This window comes from Pelodiscus sinensis, chromosome 1 (genome assembly GCF_049634645.1).
Source record: "Pelodiscus sinensis isolate JC-2024 chromosome 1, ASM4963464v1, whole genome shotgun sequence".
NCBI lineage: Eukaryota > Metazoa > Chordata > Testudines > Trionychidae > Pelodiscus > Pelodiscus sinensis.
In genome coordinates this window covers 271,380,868-271,398,195 of record NC_134711.1, presented here as the reverse complement: position 1 = coordinate 271,398,195, position 17,328 = coordinate 271,380,868, and the positions used below count along the sequence as shown (strand labels likewise).

The 17,328-nt window shown below is 41.3% G+C and overlaps 1 protein-coding gene across 1 annotated transcript in view; it reads right to left on the bottom strand.

Moving 5' to 3' along the window:
- Positions 1-17,328, bottom strand: part of KLHL1 (kelch like family member 1) — a 418,170-nt gene that overhangs the window by 170,145 nt on the left and 230,697 nt on the right. Inside the window, exon 5 of the mRNA XM_006129049.4 lies at positions 9,529-9,741. Within this exon, the coding sequence (XP_006129111.2) occupies positions 9,529-9,741 (213 nt within the window). The remainder of the gene's footprint in view (positions 1-9,528; positions 9,742-17,328) is intronic.

The following is a 17,328-nucleotide window of genomic DNA, read 5'->3' as shown; positions in this document are numbered from 1 at the left end:
TTAAACAATTTTCTGTATTCTTAGTTTATACTCATTAGGTTGACGTGACCCTGTTATACTTTGTACAAAATCTAATGCCTAATTTACTAAAATAACTCAACTACAAATTCATTTTTCAGTCTTGAAAAAATGAAATATAACACATATGGGATTTTAGAAAGGATTTCAGTCTAAAAATTTCATTTACATTTTAATAAACCAACAACCACCATCAAAAATAAAGCCCTGTGGGAGAGCATAATACATGTCTTCCTACTGAGCAACTCTAAGAACAGAAAAGTTTTTATTTCTGAATATGAGCAGAAATATAAAGGTACAGTACATATAACAGCTTCAAGCATCATAGATTATCCTAACGTGTTCCAAAAACTCTCCATACAATTCATCCAAAAACTGTAGTGTCTCCCCAGGGCTGGTTTGTGGCAGTACTACTTTGTATTTTATTCTATTAAAACCTAATTAATTGCTTGTAGAAAAAATATAGTAAAATACATTCAGAAAGATAGCGTAAAAATAAAAATAATGTTGAATATTCTAAGAAAACATACTGTCTGGTACGATTAGAAACTCTTGGTCCAGTAAAACAGTAAAACAAGTCACAAGTTTAAAATATTTAGAAAGCAATTACTTGACAACAACCAAAATATGCATTTTCTTTGCTCACTTCACATATTTGGCAGGTAGTTCTAAGAAATGAGGCCAAAATTACACCACCTAAACAAACATTCAACAACTTGTGTCTGAATTTCAGGTGAGATAATACTTAGTCTACATCTACACTGCAGGGTTTTTTTGGCAGAAGATATGCAAATAAAGTGCTCATTAGCATATCTCATGCTCTCATTTGCATATCCTTTTCCAATCCTTTTTGTGGAAGAAGTTTGTGGAAAAAGGGTAGACAGGGCCACTTGTCGGAAAAAATCTCTTTTGCACAGATTGTCTTATTCTTCAAAAAATGAGGTTTACAGGATCTTGCGCAAAAGCGTTTTTTTTTCCAACAAATGGCCCCATCTACACGGGGCTTTTTAATGGCAAAACCTCTTCTGCAAAAAGGGTCAGAAGAGGATATGCAAATGAGAGTGAGATATGCTAATGAGTGCTTCATTTGCATATCTTCTGCCAAAAAAAACCCGCAGTGTAGAAGTAGACTTAGGATGGGATTAAACATATTCATGGTAACAACTCCAACATGTGAGACAAAGAAACATGTACCAGAATATCCCACAGTTTAGAGGATATAGAAATCTCCTGGGAGGGGAGAGGCCTAAATAGAAGTTCCTCCTCCACATCAGCAGATGTAGGATTTGAATGCAGGTCTTCCACACTCTAATCAAAGTGATAAAGTTCATAAGAGAAGTGAGATAGGCATCAGTACCTATGTAATCTTCTTTGCGGGTTTAAGCTTGCTCAAAGAATGCCTACCATATAGGGCCTCGTAAGCAAGAAAGGTGGAGGAATGCCTAGTTTGTGCACAGTGTTAGGGCTTAGGCATACGTGTAAATGATGCACCAACCTCCTGGGTGTGAAGTCAGGACTTATGCAGTGGTGAATGTAGACTGCAAGTGATATTAAGGAACCTTAGAGGCTAACCGTGGAAACTGTTAGTGACTATAGGTGTCCACAAGCATAGTCAGCAGCAGAACAGGAGTTTTGTGAATGCCAGTGGCTCCCAGATTTTGGATTTAGGCACCGACTTGCCCATTGTGAATCTCACCATTACTATAAAAATCATTCTTAGGCCAGTCTAGGCTAGCTAAATGGAGAACAGTCATGTAGGGTGTGTCTACACTGCACCTTTACCTCACAGAATCATAGAATCATAGGGCTGGAAGAGATTGCAGGAGGTCATCAAGACCAGCCCCCTGCCCAAAGAAGGACCAATCCCAACTAACTCATCCCAACCAGGGCTTTGTCAAGCCAAGATTTAAAAACCTCTAGGGATGGAGATTCCACCACTTCCTTAGGTAACCCAATCCAATACTTCACCACCCTCCGGGTGAAATAGTTTTTCCTAATATGTAACCTAGACCTCCCGCTCTGTAATTTGAGACCATTGCTCCTAGATCTGCCATCCGTCACTACTGAGAACAGCCTCTGTCCATCCTCTTTGGAACCTCCCTTCAGGAAGTTGAAGGCTGCTCTCAAATCCCCCTTAACTTTTCTCTCCTGTAGACTAAATAAGCCCAAATTCCTCAGACTCTCCTCAGAGGTCATGTGCTCCAGCCCCCTAATCATTTTGGTTGCCCTCTGCTGGACCCTCTCCAATTCGTTCATAGAATCATAGAACTATAGACCTGGAAGAGACCTCAGATGGTCATCAAGTCAAGCCCCCCGCCTTAGGCAGGACCAACCCAACTAAATGAACCCAGCCAGGGCTTTGTCAAGCCAAGACTTAAAAATCTCTAGGGATGGAGACTCCACTACTTCCCTGGTAACCCATTCCAGTGCATCACCACTCTTCTAGCGAAATAGTTTTTCCTAATATCCAACCTGGACCTCTCCCACTGCAACTTGAGACCATTGTTCCTTGTTCTGCCATCCGTCACTACTGAGAACAGCCTTTCTCCATCCTCTTTGGAACCTCCCTAAAGGAAGTTGAAGGCTGCTATCAAATCCCCCCTCACTCTTTGCTTCTGCAGACTAAACAGACCCCATACCCTCCAGCCCACTAATCATTTTTGGTTGCCCTCTGCTGGACCCTCTCCAATGCATCCACATCCTTTTTGTAGTGCGGGGCCCAGAACTGGACACACTACTCCAGATGTGGCCTCAAAAGAGCTGAATAAAGGAGAATAATCACATCTCTGGATATGCTGGCAATGCTCCTTCTAATGCAACCTAATATTCCATTAGCCTTCATGGCTACAAGGGCACACGGTTGATTCATAGAATCATAGAATAATAGGACTGGAAGGGACCTCGAGAGGTCATCGAGTCCAGCCCCCCGCCCTCAAGGCAGGACCAAGCTCCGTCTACACCATCCCTGACAGATGTCTATATAACCTGTTCTTAAATATCTCCAGAGAGGGAGATTCCACCACCTCCCTTGGCAATTTATTCCAATATTTGACCACCCTGACAGTTAGGAATTTTTTCCTAATGTCCAATCTAAACCTCCCCTGCTGCACTTTAAGCCCATTACTCCTTGTCCTGTCCTCAGAAACCAAGAGGAACAAATTTTCTCCTTCCTCCTTGTGACACCCTTTTAAATATTTGAAAACCGCTATCATGTCCCCCCTTAATCTTCTTTTTTCCAAACTAAACAAGCCCAGTTCATGAAGCCTGGCTTCATAGGTCATGTTCTCTAAACCTTTAATCATTCTTGTCGCTCTTCTCTGTACCCTTTCCAATTTCTCCACATCTTTCTTGAAATGTGGCGCCCAGAACTGGACACAGTACTCCAGCTGAGGCCTAACTAGTGCAGAGTAGAACAACAGAATGACTTCACGAGTTTTGCTTACAACACACCTGTTGATACAACCTAGAATCATATTTGCTTTTTTTGCAACAGCATCACACTGTTGACTCATATTCAACTTATGGTCCACTATGACCCCTAGATCCCTTTCCGCCATGCTCCTTCCTAGACAGTCGCTTCCCATCTTGTATGTATGGAACTGATTGTTCCTTCCTAAGTGGAGCACTTTGCATTTCTCTTTATTAAACCTCATCCTGTTTACCTCTGACCATTTCTCTAACTTGCTAAGGTCATTTTGAATTATGTCCCTATCCCCGAAAGAAGTTGCAACCCCACCCAGTTTGGTATCATCTGCAAACGTAATAAGCATACTCTCTATCCCAATATCTACATCATTGATGAAGATATTTAACAGTACGGGTCCCAAAACAGACCCTTGAGGAACTCCACTTGTTATCCCTTTCCAGCAGGATTTAGAACCGTTAACAACAACTCTCTGACTACGGTTATCCAGCCAATTATGCACCCACCTTATCGTGGCCCTATCTAAGTTATATTTGCCTAGTTTATCAATAAGAATATCATGCGAGACCGTATCAAATGCCTTACTAAAGTCTAGTTATATGACATCCACCGCTTCTCCCTTATCCACAAGGCTCGTTATCCTATCAAAGAAAGTTATCAGATTAGTTTGGCATGACTTGTTCTTCACAAACCCATGCTGGCTATTCCCTATCACTTTATTACCTTCCAAGTGTTTGCATATGATTTCCTTAATTACCTGCTCCATTATCTTCCCTGGGACAGACGTTAAACTGACCAGTCTGTAGTTTCCTGGGTTGTTCTTATTCCCCTTTTTATAGATGGGCACAACATTTGCCCTTTTCCAGTCTTTTGGAATCTCCCCTGTCTGCCATGATTTTTCAAAGATCATAGCTAAAGGCTCAGATACCTCCTCTATCAGCTCCTTGAGTATCCTGGGATGCATTTCATCAGGACCTGGTGACTTGCTGACATCTAACTTTCCTAAGTGATTTTTAACTTGTTCTTTGTGTATCCTATCTTCTAAACTTACCCTCTTTCTGCTTGTATTCAGTATGTTAGGCACACCTCCAGACTTCTCGGTGAAGACCGAAACAAAGAAGTCATTGAGCATCTCCGCCATTTCCAAGTTTCCTGTTACTGCTTCTCCCTCCTCACTAAGCAGTGGGCCTACCCTGTCCTTGGTCTTCCTCTTGCTTTTAATGTATTTATAAAAGGTCTTCTTGTTTCCCTTTATGCCTGTAGCTAGTTTGATCTCATTTTGTGCCTTTGCCTTTCTAATCTTGCCCCTGCATTCCCGTGTTGCTTGCCTATATTCATCCTTTGTTATTTGTCCTAGTTTCCATTTTTTATAGGACTCCTTTTTTATTTTGAGATCATGCAAGATCTCCTTGTTAAGCCAAGCTGGTCTTTTGCCATATTTTCTATCTTTCCTACACAGCGGAATTGTTTGCTTTTGGGCCCTTAACAACGTCCCTTTGAAATACGTCCAACTCTCCTCAGTTGTTTTTCCCTTCAGTCTTGCTTCCCATGGGACCTTACCTACAATTCTCTGAGCTTATCAAAATCTGCCTTCCTGAAATCCATTACCTCAATTGTGCTGGTCTCCCTTCTACCTTTCCTTAAGATCATGAACTCTATTATTTCATGATCACTGTCCCCTATACTGTCTTCCACTTTCAAGTTCTCAACTAGTTCCTCCCTATTTGTTAAAACCAAATCCAGAACAGCTTCTCCTCTGGTAGCTTTTTCAACCTTCTGAAACAGAAAGTTGTCTCCAATGCAGTCCAGAAACTTATTGGATAGCCTGTGCCCCACTGTGTTAGTTTCCCAACATATGTCTGGATAGTTGAAGTCCCCCATCACCACCAAATCTTGGTCTTTGGATAGTTTTGTTAATTGTTTAAAAAAGGCCTCATCCACCTCTTCCACTTGGCTAGGTGGCCCGTAGTAGACTCCTAGCATGATATCACCCTCATTTTTTACCCCTTTTAGCTTAACCCAGAGACTCTCTACACAGCTATCTCCTACGTTCATCTCCACTTCAGTCCAAGTGTGTACATTTTTAATATACAAGGCAACCCCTCCTCCCTTTTTTCCCTGTCTGTCCTTCCTGAGCAAGCTGTACCCTTCCATACCAACATTCCAATCATGCATCCCATCCCACCAGGTTTCTGTAATTCTCATCCACTGTAATCCCCAGGTCCTTTTCTGCAGAACTACTAGTTAGCTGGTTGGTTCCTAACCTGTAACAGTGCTTGGGATTCTTCTGTCCCAAGTGAAGGACTCTGCACTTTTCCTTGTTGAACCTAATCAGATTTCTTGTGTCCCAGTCCTCTAATCTGTTAAGAAACAGATGGACCCTGTCTCTGCCCCCGAGTGTATCTACCTCTCCCCCTAGTTTAGTGTCATCTGCAAACTTGCTGAGGGTGCAATCCATCCCCTCATCCAAGTCATTAATAAAGATATTGAACAAAACTGGTCCTAGAACAGATCTTAGGGCACTCCTCTAGAAACCGACCGCCATCCTGACATCGAGCCTTTGATCACTACCCGCTGGCCCTGGTGTTCTAGCCAGCTTTCTATCTATCTTACCGCCCATTTATCAAATCCACTTTCCCTTAACTTGCAGGCAATAATATTGTGGGAGACCGTATCAAAAGCCTTGCTAAAGTCAAGGTATATCACATCCACAGACTTTCCCATGTCTACAGAGCCAGTTACCTCATCATAGAAGCGAATCAGATTGGTCAGGCACGACAATCCCTTTGTGAATCCATGCTGACTATTCTTGATCACTTTCTGATCTTCCAAGAGCCTCAAAATGGATTCCTTAAGGATCCCTTCCATCATTTTTCCAGGGACCAAGGTAAGACTGACTGGCCTATAGTTCCCTGGATCATCCTTCTTCCCTTTTTTAAAGATGGGAACTACATTTGCCTTTTTTCAGTGTTCCGGGATCTCTCTCAATCTCCACGACTTTTCAAAGATAATGGCCAAAGGCTCCTCAATGACATTTGCCAACTCCCTCAGTACTCTCGGATGCATTAAGTCTGGACCCAGGAATTTATGTATGTTTCGCTTTTCTAAGTATCAGAGGGGTAGCCGTGTTAGTCTGAATCTGCAAAAGCGGCGAGGAGTCCTGTGGCACCTTAAAGACTAACTGAAGTGTTGGAGCATAAGCTTTTGTGGGCTAAGACCCACACTGGACCTTATCCCTACCCTCCAACACATCTTCCTCTGCCCCTAGCTTAGAGTCACCCACAAACTTGCTGACGGTGCAATCCACCCCCTCATCCATCTGACGCAGTGGGTCTTTGCCCACAAAAGCTTATGCTCCAACACTTCAGTTAGTCTACAAGGTGCCACAGGACTCCTCGTAGCTTTTCTAAATAGTTCCTAATCTGTTCTTTACCCACCAAGGGCTGACCATCTTCCTCCCATCTTGCGTCACTTAGCGCATTAGTCTGGCAGTTGACCTTGTCCGTGAAGACTGAGGCAAAGAAAGCATTGAGTACTTCAGCTCTCCCCACATCATCTGTCACTAGGTTACCTCCTTTATCCAGCAGGAGCCCCACACCCTCTCGGATCACCTTCTTGAAAACATGCCTGTAGAAGCCTTTCTTGTTATCCTTCACATCCTTTCCCAGTCGCAATTCCAATTGTGCTTTCGCCTTCCTCATAACCCCCCGGCATTCTTGAGCTATACATATATACCCCTCCCTGGTCATTTGTACCAGTTTCCACTTTTTGTAAGCTCCCTTTTTGTGCTTAAGTTCACCAAGGATTTCCCCTGTAAGCCAATCCAATCTCCTGCTCTGTTTGCTTCTCTTGCTACGCATCGGGATGGTTTCTTTCTGTGCCTTCAATAAGGCTTCTTTAAAATACTGCCAGCTCTCCTGGACTCCTTTCCCCTTCATGTTAGTATCCCAGGGGATTCTACCCATCAGTTCTCTGGGGGAGTCAAAGTCTGCTTTTCTGAAGTCCAAGGTGTGTATTTTACTACTCTCTTTTCTTCCTTTGGTCAGGATCCTGAAATCTACCATCTCATGATCACTACTTCCCAGGTTGTCACCCACCTCTACTTCCCCTATGAGTTCTTCCCCGTTTGTGAGCAGAAGGTCAAGCTGCACACGGCCCCTAGTCGTATCCTTCAGCACTTGTACCAAGAAGTTATCCCCAACATTCTCCAAAAACTTCCTGGATTGCCTGTGTGCCGTATTGGTCTCCCAGCAGATGTCAGGGTGATTAAAATCCCCCATGAGAACCAGGACCTGCGATCTGGAAGCTTCTCTCAGTTGTCTGAAGAAAGCCTCATCTACCTTATCCACCTGATTTGGTGGCCTGCAGTAGAACCAACCACAACATCACTGCTGTTGTTTGCAACTCTAAACTTAACCCATAGACTCTCAACAGGCTTTTCTCCCCCTATATACTGGAGTTCTGGGCAATCATAGTGTTCCCTTACATATAGTGCAACTCCTCCTTCTTTTTTCCCCCTTCTGTTCTTCCTGAACAGTTTATACCCTTCCATGACAGTGCTCCAGTCATGCGAGTCATCCCGTCAAGTCTCTGTTATCAAATTAAATCACATTCACATTCTTTACTCCAGATGTGGCCTCACTAGTGCAGAATAAAGAGAATATTCACTTCTCTAGATCTGCTGGCAATGCTCCTCTTAATTCACCCTAATATGATATTAGTCTTCTTGGTGACAAGAGCATACTTTTGTTCATATCAACCTTCTCATCCACTGTAATCACCAGGTCCTTTTTTGCCAAACTGATACTTAGCCAGTTGGTTTCCAGCCTGTAACAATACTTGGGATTCTTCCATCCAAAGTGCAGGACTATTCACTTGTCCTTGTTGAACCTCATCAGATTTTTTTTGGCACAATCCTCTAATCTGTCTAGGTCACACTAGACCTCATCCCTACCCTCCAACACATGTACCTCTGCCCCTAGCTTAGAGTCATCTGCAAACTTGCTGAAGGTGCAATCCACCCCCTCATCCAGGTCATTAATAAAGATGTTGAACAAAACCAGCCCTAGAACAGATCCTTGGGGCACTCCACTTGAAACTGACTACCAAACAGACATCGAGCCATTGATCACTACCAATTGGGCCCAACAATCTATCAGCTTTCTATCCACCTTACAGTCCATTTATCCAATCCATATTTCCTTAACTTACTGGCAATAATATTGTGGAGATGTATCAAAAGCTTTGCTAAAGTCAAGGTATATCTCATCCACTGACTTCCCCATGTCCACAGATCCAGTTACTTCATCATAGAAGTTCATCAGATTGATCAGGCATGACTTGCCCTTGGTGAATCCATGTTGACTATTCCTGATCACATTACCCTCTTCCAAGTGCTTATTTTCAAATTGTGTAGCGTATTTCGAGTTATTTGTGAAATAGATTGTTTCATAATTTGGCAATGTTTACACAGCACCACATTTTTAAATAAAACACATTCCAAAATGTCCCTTAATCCTAGTGGAACGAGGTTTACAGGGACATTGGAATAGCGAGCCCTTTTGCAAGATATTTTGAAATACTGTCAAGACATGAAATAGCTATTTCAGGATCCTGGAAGAATCCTAACATAGCATTTCAGTGTAGATGTACTTCTAGGCTACGTCTAGACTGCATCCCTCTGCCGACAGAGGGTTGCAGTACAGGAGCTGCCAAAAAAGCTCCCCATTGTTGGCAGAGCCACGGCTACACTTTACTTTCACTTTCGACACTGAGTCTGATCGGCACAGCATTGGAATGTGAGTATGCAAATGAAGTCCAGGATATTTAAATCCCAGGCTCATTTGCACTTCCAAAGACCTTGATTTGCATTTCTCTGTTGGCAGTCTGTTGCAGTCTAGACACAGCCCTGGAGATTAGAAACACAAGGGAATTATCACCAAACTATCTATACATTTGAATCCTATATCTTGAATTGCTTTTGTATACAAACTATCAGAAATGTAAGTAAAAATACCAGTTATTAATTGGTATTTTGCAATAATTCTTTAATATGCCACTTATGAAAGAAAAAAAGAATAAATTACCTGTGGTGGAAGCAGTGGTAATCTTATATAGGCAAGAAGCATACTGAGGTCACTGCATCTCCTTGGTATATCATATTTAACCCACATCATTAAGGCATGGAAAATAGTCTCTTCATCAGGAACATTCACGTCATCACTGGCAAGAAGTTTATGTAGTTCCTCAGCTGGCAGTAGTAAAAATTCTTGATTTCTAATAACTTCCATTATGTTTTCCTATGTAGAGAGAAGTATTTCAGAGTAAGTCCTACTAGAAAATTAATTCAGTTGCTAAAGGTACATAAACAATAACAAGATTAGTCAGTGACTTTCACACTTGTCCTAACACAATCCTTGAGGAAAAACAGGATGATGGGAAGCAAAAGCTATGCTTGTCAGTCAAATGTGAATATACTCAGCTTACAAAGGCAGGGTTACATTGTGAGGGTTTGTTGGGAAGAAAGAGTACAATGAGCAACCTGAAACAGAGGGACAGCTACAAAAAGAAGAAATAAATTATCATTAAAGAATTAGTGAAGAATTGTGTGTCTATATAGATATTTATATACGTCCCATGACTGTAGCAACTGAGCATATCAAGTATTCAAAAAAACAAAGAAAGAAAAAAGCACATTTTTCTTTATCTTTTACTTCCCATTCTACAGGGGGAAATAGCTTAACTATCTCAGGATTGTGTTACTTATTTATGTTCATGAGTGGGATTGAGTGGGTGATATTTTAATTTGTAGAGAAATTGGGAAAAAGGTACAACAACTAAGGTTAGCGGTTATTTTTTATTGTAGTGGGAATGTACTGTAGCAAGCCAAGTCAACCCTAAGAATATATACAGTAATTTTAAAAATCTACAATAAAAGAAAAAAGGCTCATAATAAAAATGTTTGTAGTTGTCTGAATCTTGAAGGATTGATAGTGCCCTCTCACAAGAAAACTCAATGGAAAAGGGCATGGAAGGATGACTTAAGCTAGGCTTCCTTAGCAGAGATTCCTCCAAATTCTTTTCCTCAGGCAGAGTTTCCTCATTAGGGAAGATCTGAAAGTTTTCTTTCAAAATTCTTGAGCTTCACATAGATTTGTTGGGTTATGCTAGAAGCACAGGGCCTTGGTGAAAGACTTACCTAGATATGAAAGGGGATAGGAAGACAGTGAAAAGGTATAAAGAAGAGAGTGACATGGTTCAGTAACTGAGAAAGGATTGTAATTTTCAGTACATTTAGAGTGATATGAGAAGCATGATATAAAAAGAAGATGAAAAAAGACAAAGAAACAGACAAACTATTAAAAAGGAAAAAAAAAAGAGGTAGGGACCCAATGGGGTGAGAATTAATTTTGTCTCTCTATTCATTTAATTCTTATGCTAAATTTACACTTAGGGCTGGAAGTGTAATTCACATCTTGAGTTCCTTCCTTATGCTCTCCACGAGGTAGATGCAGCAGAATGAGAAATGGAAAGCAGTGACATGGGTGAGTTGTCACAAGTACATACCCATGGGCAAGGTCCCCTCTAAGCTGCGTGGCAGCATAGCCACGCAGATGCTTAATGAGCATGCTGCCATACATGGAGCTGCCAGGTTGGGGGTGGGGCACTTCTCCCTCAGCTATAACAGCATGCCCATGGGATCCAGGTTGGTTTGTACTTGGGGGAGGTAAACCATGTTACTGCTTATTACTGAATACATTTAAAATGTATCAGAATACATTTAAAAAACAACAAATGGTCTGGTAGCACTTTATAGACTAACAAAACATGTGGATGGTATCATGAGCTTTTGTGGGCACAGCCCACTTTTTCAGATGACCGAAGTTTTGAGTTGAGGATATGCAGTCCCAAAAATATAGGAAAAAGGAGGGGGGGGGAAACAAGGAGCAGAGGGGAGGAAAATATCAAAGGGAAAAACAAGTAGGCAGAACTGGCAATCTGTAAGCACCTGAAGATTGGATAGTTAAAAAGAAGCAGATAAGGATCAAAGGAAGGCAATAGATAGGAAGGGAACTAACACAAGAATCTAGACAAAGAGCTGTTTGCACCTTCATTGAATGTTAGGTTGATAATGTCCCAGCCATCCCTCATTTCAGTTGAGGTCATCTGCATGAGAATTGAACTTGTGGATTAATTGTAATTCCAACACCTCTTTGTGTATTTGACTTGTAGATTTGGTTTGTGACAAGATGGCCACCTGGAGATCTTTTAAAGAGTGATTAGGTAGATTGAAGTGCTCTCTAACAGGTTTCTGTATGTTCCCTTTATGTATATCTGATTTGTGTCCGTTGATTCTTCTAGGGACTGTCCAGCTTTTCCAATATATATAGCAGTGGGGCATTGCTGGCATTTGATGGCATAGTTCAAATTACTGGACGTGTAGTTGAATGATCCTGTGATTTGGTAGCTTATGTTTTTGGCTCCAGTGATGAATTCGCTTGTATAGGTATGGGACAGAATTGGCACTGAGGTTGATAGCAGGGCCGGGTTCCTGGATGCTTATGATGTGATTGTGTAGCATGGTTACTGGAAAGAATTTTTTTCAGGTTGGGGAGTTGTCTGTAAGTGAGAATAGGCTTTTCCGCAAAGGCCTCTGAGAATGAGGGATCATTTTCCAAGTTGGGTTGCAGATTGTGTATAATGAGTTGGAGGGGTCTGAGTTATGGACTGTACGTAATAACAAGTGGAATTCTGTTATTCTCCCTTTTGGGTGTGTCTTGAAGTAGTTCATGTCTGGGTATTTTTTTTGGCTCTGTCAATCTGTTTTTTCACTTCTCCAGGTCAGTATTTCAGTTTTAGAAATGCTCTATAATGATCCAATAAGTGTTGCTCTTTGTCTGTGGGATCGGAGCAAATCTGGTTGTATCTTAGGGCTTGTCTGTATACAATAGATTGAGAAATGTGTCTGGAATGGAAGCTGGAGGCATGAAAGTAAGTGTAGTGGTTAGTGGGTTTCTGATATAGGGTGGTGGAAATTTGTCTATTATTTAATTGTACTGTAGTGTCCAGGAAGTGGATTTCTCATGTGGACTGGTCCAGACTGAGGTTGATGGTGGGATGGAAGTTGTATGTTGGCTACCCCCTGAAACTTCTATCAGAGTTACACTAATTTAGCTCTCAATGGCTATGTCTACATTGCAGTGCTATTTTGGGATACTGGAGGTATCTGAGCATGCCTATTATTTTGAAATATAATGAGCTTGCTATTCTGACATCCTTGTAAACCTCATTCCACAAGGAGTAAGGGACATTTTGGAATAGTAATTTATTTCAAAATAAGTGCTGTGTAGATAGCACCAAATTTCAAAATAAACTATTTCAAACTTGACTCAAAATAAGCTACACAATTTGCATAGTTCAAATTGCATACCTTATTTCAAGCTACGGATGCACTGTAGATGCACTGCACCCATGAGAGCTAGCACAGATATATCTGCTTGAACTAGGAACCATAACCATAACTCCAAGCATAGATATAGCATCTGGCTATCAATGTAAATTCCTGTTAGCACCAGTTACAATTGTTTGTTTTTGTGGGACATAACAAAGGGATATCACCAACATATTTTATATGAGGTACCAAACTGCAATGACTTTGTGTCATTATGGACTTAGGCATGACAAAAGCATGAAAGGCTCTGCAAACCATTATTATACTCATAACTGAGTCAGAGGCCCTAGGTATATTGAATGCATTTTATAATGTGTATGGATAACCAGCCACAGTATATATGCATCTTCCTGAGAGAGAAAGGGAAAAAGACATAGGTGTGAGTGTGTGTGTGTGTGTGTGTGTGTGTGTGTAAGTAAACACAGTGTACTCTCTCTACAAACACATAATAGAATGTATCACATAGAGCTGCAAATCAAGCCTGTAGTAGAGGTTATGAAATACTTTCCATTAAACCATGTTTTTAATTATTTATAACTTTTAAAATATTTGCCACTGTGCGTTTGTCTACATATGCATGTGTACACACACCCTACCCCCACACAAAGAATCAAAGGTTCATGAATATTATCTATATTAATTGCTTTACTTATTTAGCCACACAAAATTGCTAATTAGAACAAAGAACTTTGACATTTAAAAAGCTACCCTGACTAAAGTTTATAAAGTACCTACAGAACATATAACTTTTTGACCAGTTGTAGGGGTTTAAGTCTGTATTAGCCTTCATGCTGGCTAAAGCTGATGAACCTTGCAGATAAATGTGGTTCATCAGCATTAGCTGCTGCCAGGACACTGGACAATTTATTTGCCTGAGTGCCTGCGAGCATGGCCACTTGCAGCTTCCACTGGTTGTGGTTCACCATTCGCAGCAATGGGAGATGTGCAAAGTAGTCGCCCAGCCTGAGCCATTTCTCGCAGCTCCCATAACCTGGGAACTGGGAACTGCAGGGCTCCAGGCCTGTGGATGCTCAAGTAAACAAAGCATCTGGAAGCTGCTTGCCAGTGGCTAACCCTGATGAATTGCATCCATCCAAGGCTGACGGTTCCCAACTACTGTACTACTGTATCTCACCATTGGCACAAATATACACAGGTCTTTCTACTTTTTGAACACTTTTGTATGATACATCCCCCGCTAAAAAGTAAAAATCCCTTACAATTAATTCCTAAGTGTAAGACCTTACACTCTGCACTATTCAAAATTCATCTAATTTCTATTACTAAAGTTTTCAAAATCCTACAGATTATATGATATTCCTCATCCTTTTTGGTAATAACCTCCCAACTTTGTTTCACCCACAAATTTTATTAGCACATTCCTACTTTTTCTGCCAAGGTCATGAATAAAAATGTTAAGATTGGTTCAAAGACAAATCCCTTAGGACCTCCGCTAGTAATTTTCCTCCAGCCTAACAGTGTATCTTTCAATATGACCCATTGGACTTACTGAAATCTAGCTATATTTGATCTACTACATTTCCTTTGTCAGAGAAATAGACCAGGTTAAACTGGTATGATATGGGTTTGTTTGGTTGGTTTTTTTGGGAGGGGGGGTGTTGGTAAATTCACATTGTATTTTATCCCAAGTACTTTTTACCTCTATTAACTATTGTATCTTTTTAAAAACCCACAAAACTATTCAAATACTTTGTACACAACTTAGCTAAAGCTTAGGTTTGAAAAGTTTGGTCACTAAGTTCACTAAATTGTTTACATTTCTAGAATTTTAATATCTTCAAGATTGCAGTTGCAAATCAATCCTCAGTAAAAAAGCCATAGTTAGAAAGGAATGCAGATTTTCATATGCAGATTTTCATATTCACATGAAGTAAACATCCAGGACCTGGTTCCTGAGACAGTGTGGAATTTTGTAACTTTCATTGAATTATTAATATTTCTTTTATAACTTCCATCTGAGGCTTTCAAAGGGCTTACCGAACACCAGTTAATTAATCTACACAACTTCCCTATCAGTTAGGTAAGGAATCATATCATTCATCACTCATCACTCTACACAGATATATCTGGACATAGTTTTCTTGCATATAGCAATTTCAGTAACAAAACACTGTACAGATAGAGGAAGGCCTCAGATAGAGGAAGGCCTCATTTCTTGGAGAATAGAATTAGATGTTTAAATAGATCATTAGGCTGAGAACAGAATGTTTGTGCTAAATGCCATAAGTAAATAGTTCAGTTGGCTAAACAGACTCAAAGTCTAAGCCAGCTAAATGGACAAAATACGTTAGGAATGAGATAGACGAGGACTTTTTAAGACAACTAAGAGAAACTTCCAGATCATAGGCTCTGATTCTCATGGGGGACTTTAATCATCCTGATATCTGCTGGGAGAACAATGTAGCAGTACACAGGCAATCCAGGAAGTTTTTGGAGAATGTTGGGAATAACTACCTGGTACAAGTGCTGAAGGATCCGCCAGGGGCTGTGCACAGTTTGACGTGTCACTCACAAACAGGGAGGAATTAGTAGGGGAAGTAGAGGTGGGTCGCAACCTGGACAGCAGTGATCATGAGATGGTAAATTTCAGGATCCTGACAAAAGGAAGAAAGGAAAGATGCAAAATACAGAACCTGGACTTCAGAAAAACAGACTTTGATTCCCTCAGAGGACTGAAAGATCCCCTGGGATGCTAACATGAAGGGGAAAGCTGGCAGTATTTTATGACTAGGGAGGAATATAAATATATTGCTCAAGAATGCAGGTGAGTAATCAGAAGGTAAAAGCACAATTGGAATTGAACTAGCAAGGTATGTGAAGGGTAACAAAAAAGGTTTCTACAGGCATGTTAGCAACAACAGGGTGATCAGAGAGGATGTGGGGCCCTTACTGGATGAGGGAGGTAACCTAGTGACAGATGATGTGGGAAAAGCAGAAGTACTCAGTTCTTTTTTTGCCTCTGTCTTCACAGACAAGGTCAGCTCCCACACTACTCCACTAGACAATGCAATATGGGAAGGAGATAGGCAGCCCTCAGTGGAAAAAGAACAGGTTAAGAACTATTTAGAAAAGCTAGACAGACACAAATCCATGGGTCTAATGCATCTGAGGGTACTGAGGGAGTTGGCAGATGTGATTTGGCTATTATCTTTGAAAACTCATGGAGATCGAAAGAGGTCCTGAATGATTGGAAAAAGGCAAATGTAGAGCCCATCTTTAAAAAAAGGGAAGAAGGATGTTCCAGGGAACTACTGACCAGTCAGCCTTATCTCAGTCCCTTGAAAAATCATGGAGGCGGTCCTCAATAAATCCATTTTGAAGCACTTGGAAGATGGGATGGTGATCAGGAATAGTCAACATGGATTCACCAAGGGCAAGTCATGCCTGACCAATCTGATTAGCTTCTATGATGAGGTAACTGGCTTTGAGGACATGGGGAAGCCAGTGGATGTGATATATCTTAACTTTAGCAAATCTTTTGATAGGTCTCCCACAATATTCTTGACAGCAAATTTAGGAAGTATGGATTGGACAAATGGACTGTAAGGTGAATAGAAAGCTGGCTGGATTGTTGGGCCCAAAGGGTAGTGATCAATGGCTCGATGTCTGGTTGGCAGTCGGTTTCAAGAGGAGTGCACCAAGGATCCGTTCTAGGGCCGGTTTTGTTCAAGATCTTTATTAATGACCTGGATGAGGGGATGGATTGCACCCTCAACAATTTTACAGATGACACTAAGCTAGGGGGAGAGGTTGATATGTTGGAAGGTAGGGATAGGATACAGAGTGACCTAGACAAATTGGAGGATTCGGCCAAAAGAAATTTGATGAGGTTCAACAAGGACAAGTACAGAGTCCTTCACTTGGGATGGAAGAATCCTAAACTTTATTACTGGCTGGGGACCAACTGACTAAGTAGCAGTTCAGCAGACAAGGACCTGGTGAATACAGTGGATGAGAAGGTGGATATGAACAAAAGTGTGCCCTTGTCTCCAAGAAGGCTGAAGGCACATTAGGTTACATTAAGAGGAGCATTTCCAGCAGATCTAGATAAGTTATTATTATTCATCTTTATTGTGCACTGGTGAGGCCACATCTGGAGTATTGCGTCCAACTCTCCCACTATAGAAAGGATGTAGATTCATTGGAGAGGGTCCAGCTGAAGGTAGCCAAAATGATTAGGGGTCTGGAGCACATCACCTATGAGGACAGGCTGAGGGAGTTGGGTCTGTTTAGTCTGCAGAAGAGAAGAGTGAGGGGGGATTTGGTAGCACCCTTCAACTTCCTGAAGGGAGGTTCCAAAGAGGATGGACAGAGGCTGTTCACAGTAGTGACGGATGGTAGAACAAGGAGTAATGGTGTCAAGTTACAGTGGGGAAGGTCTAGGCTGGATATTACTTCTAATACTACTAAATCC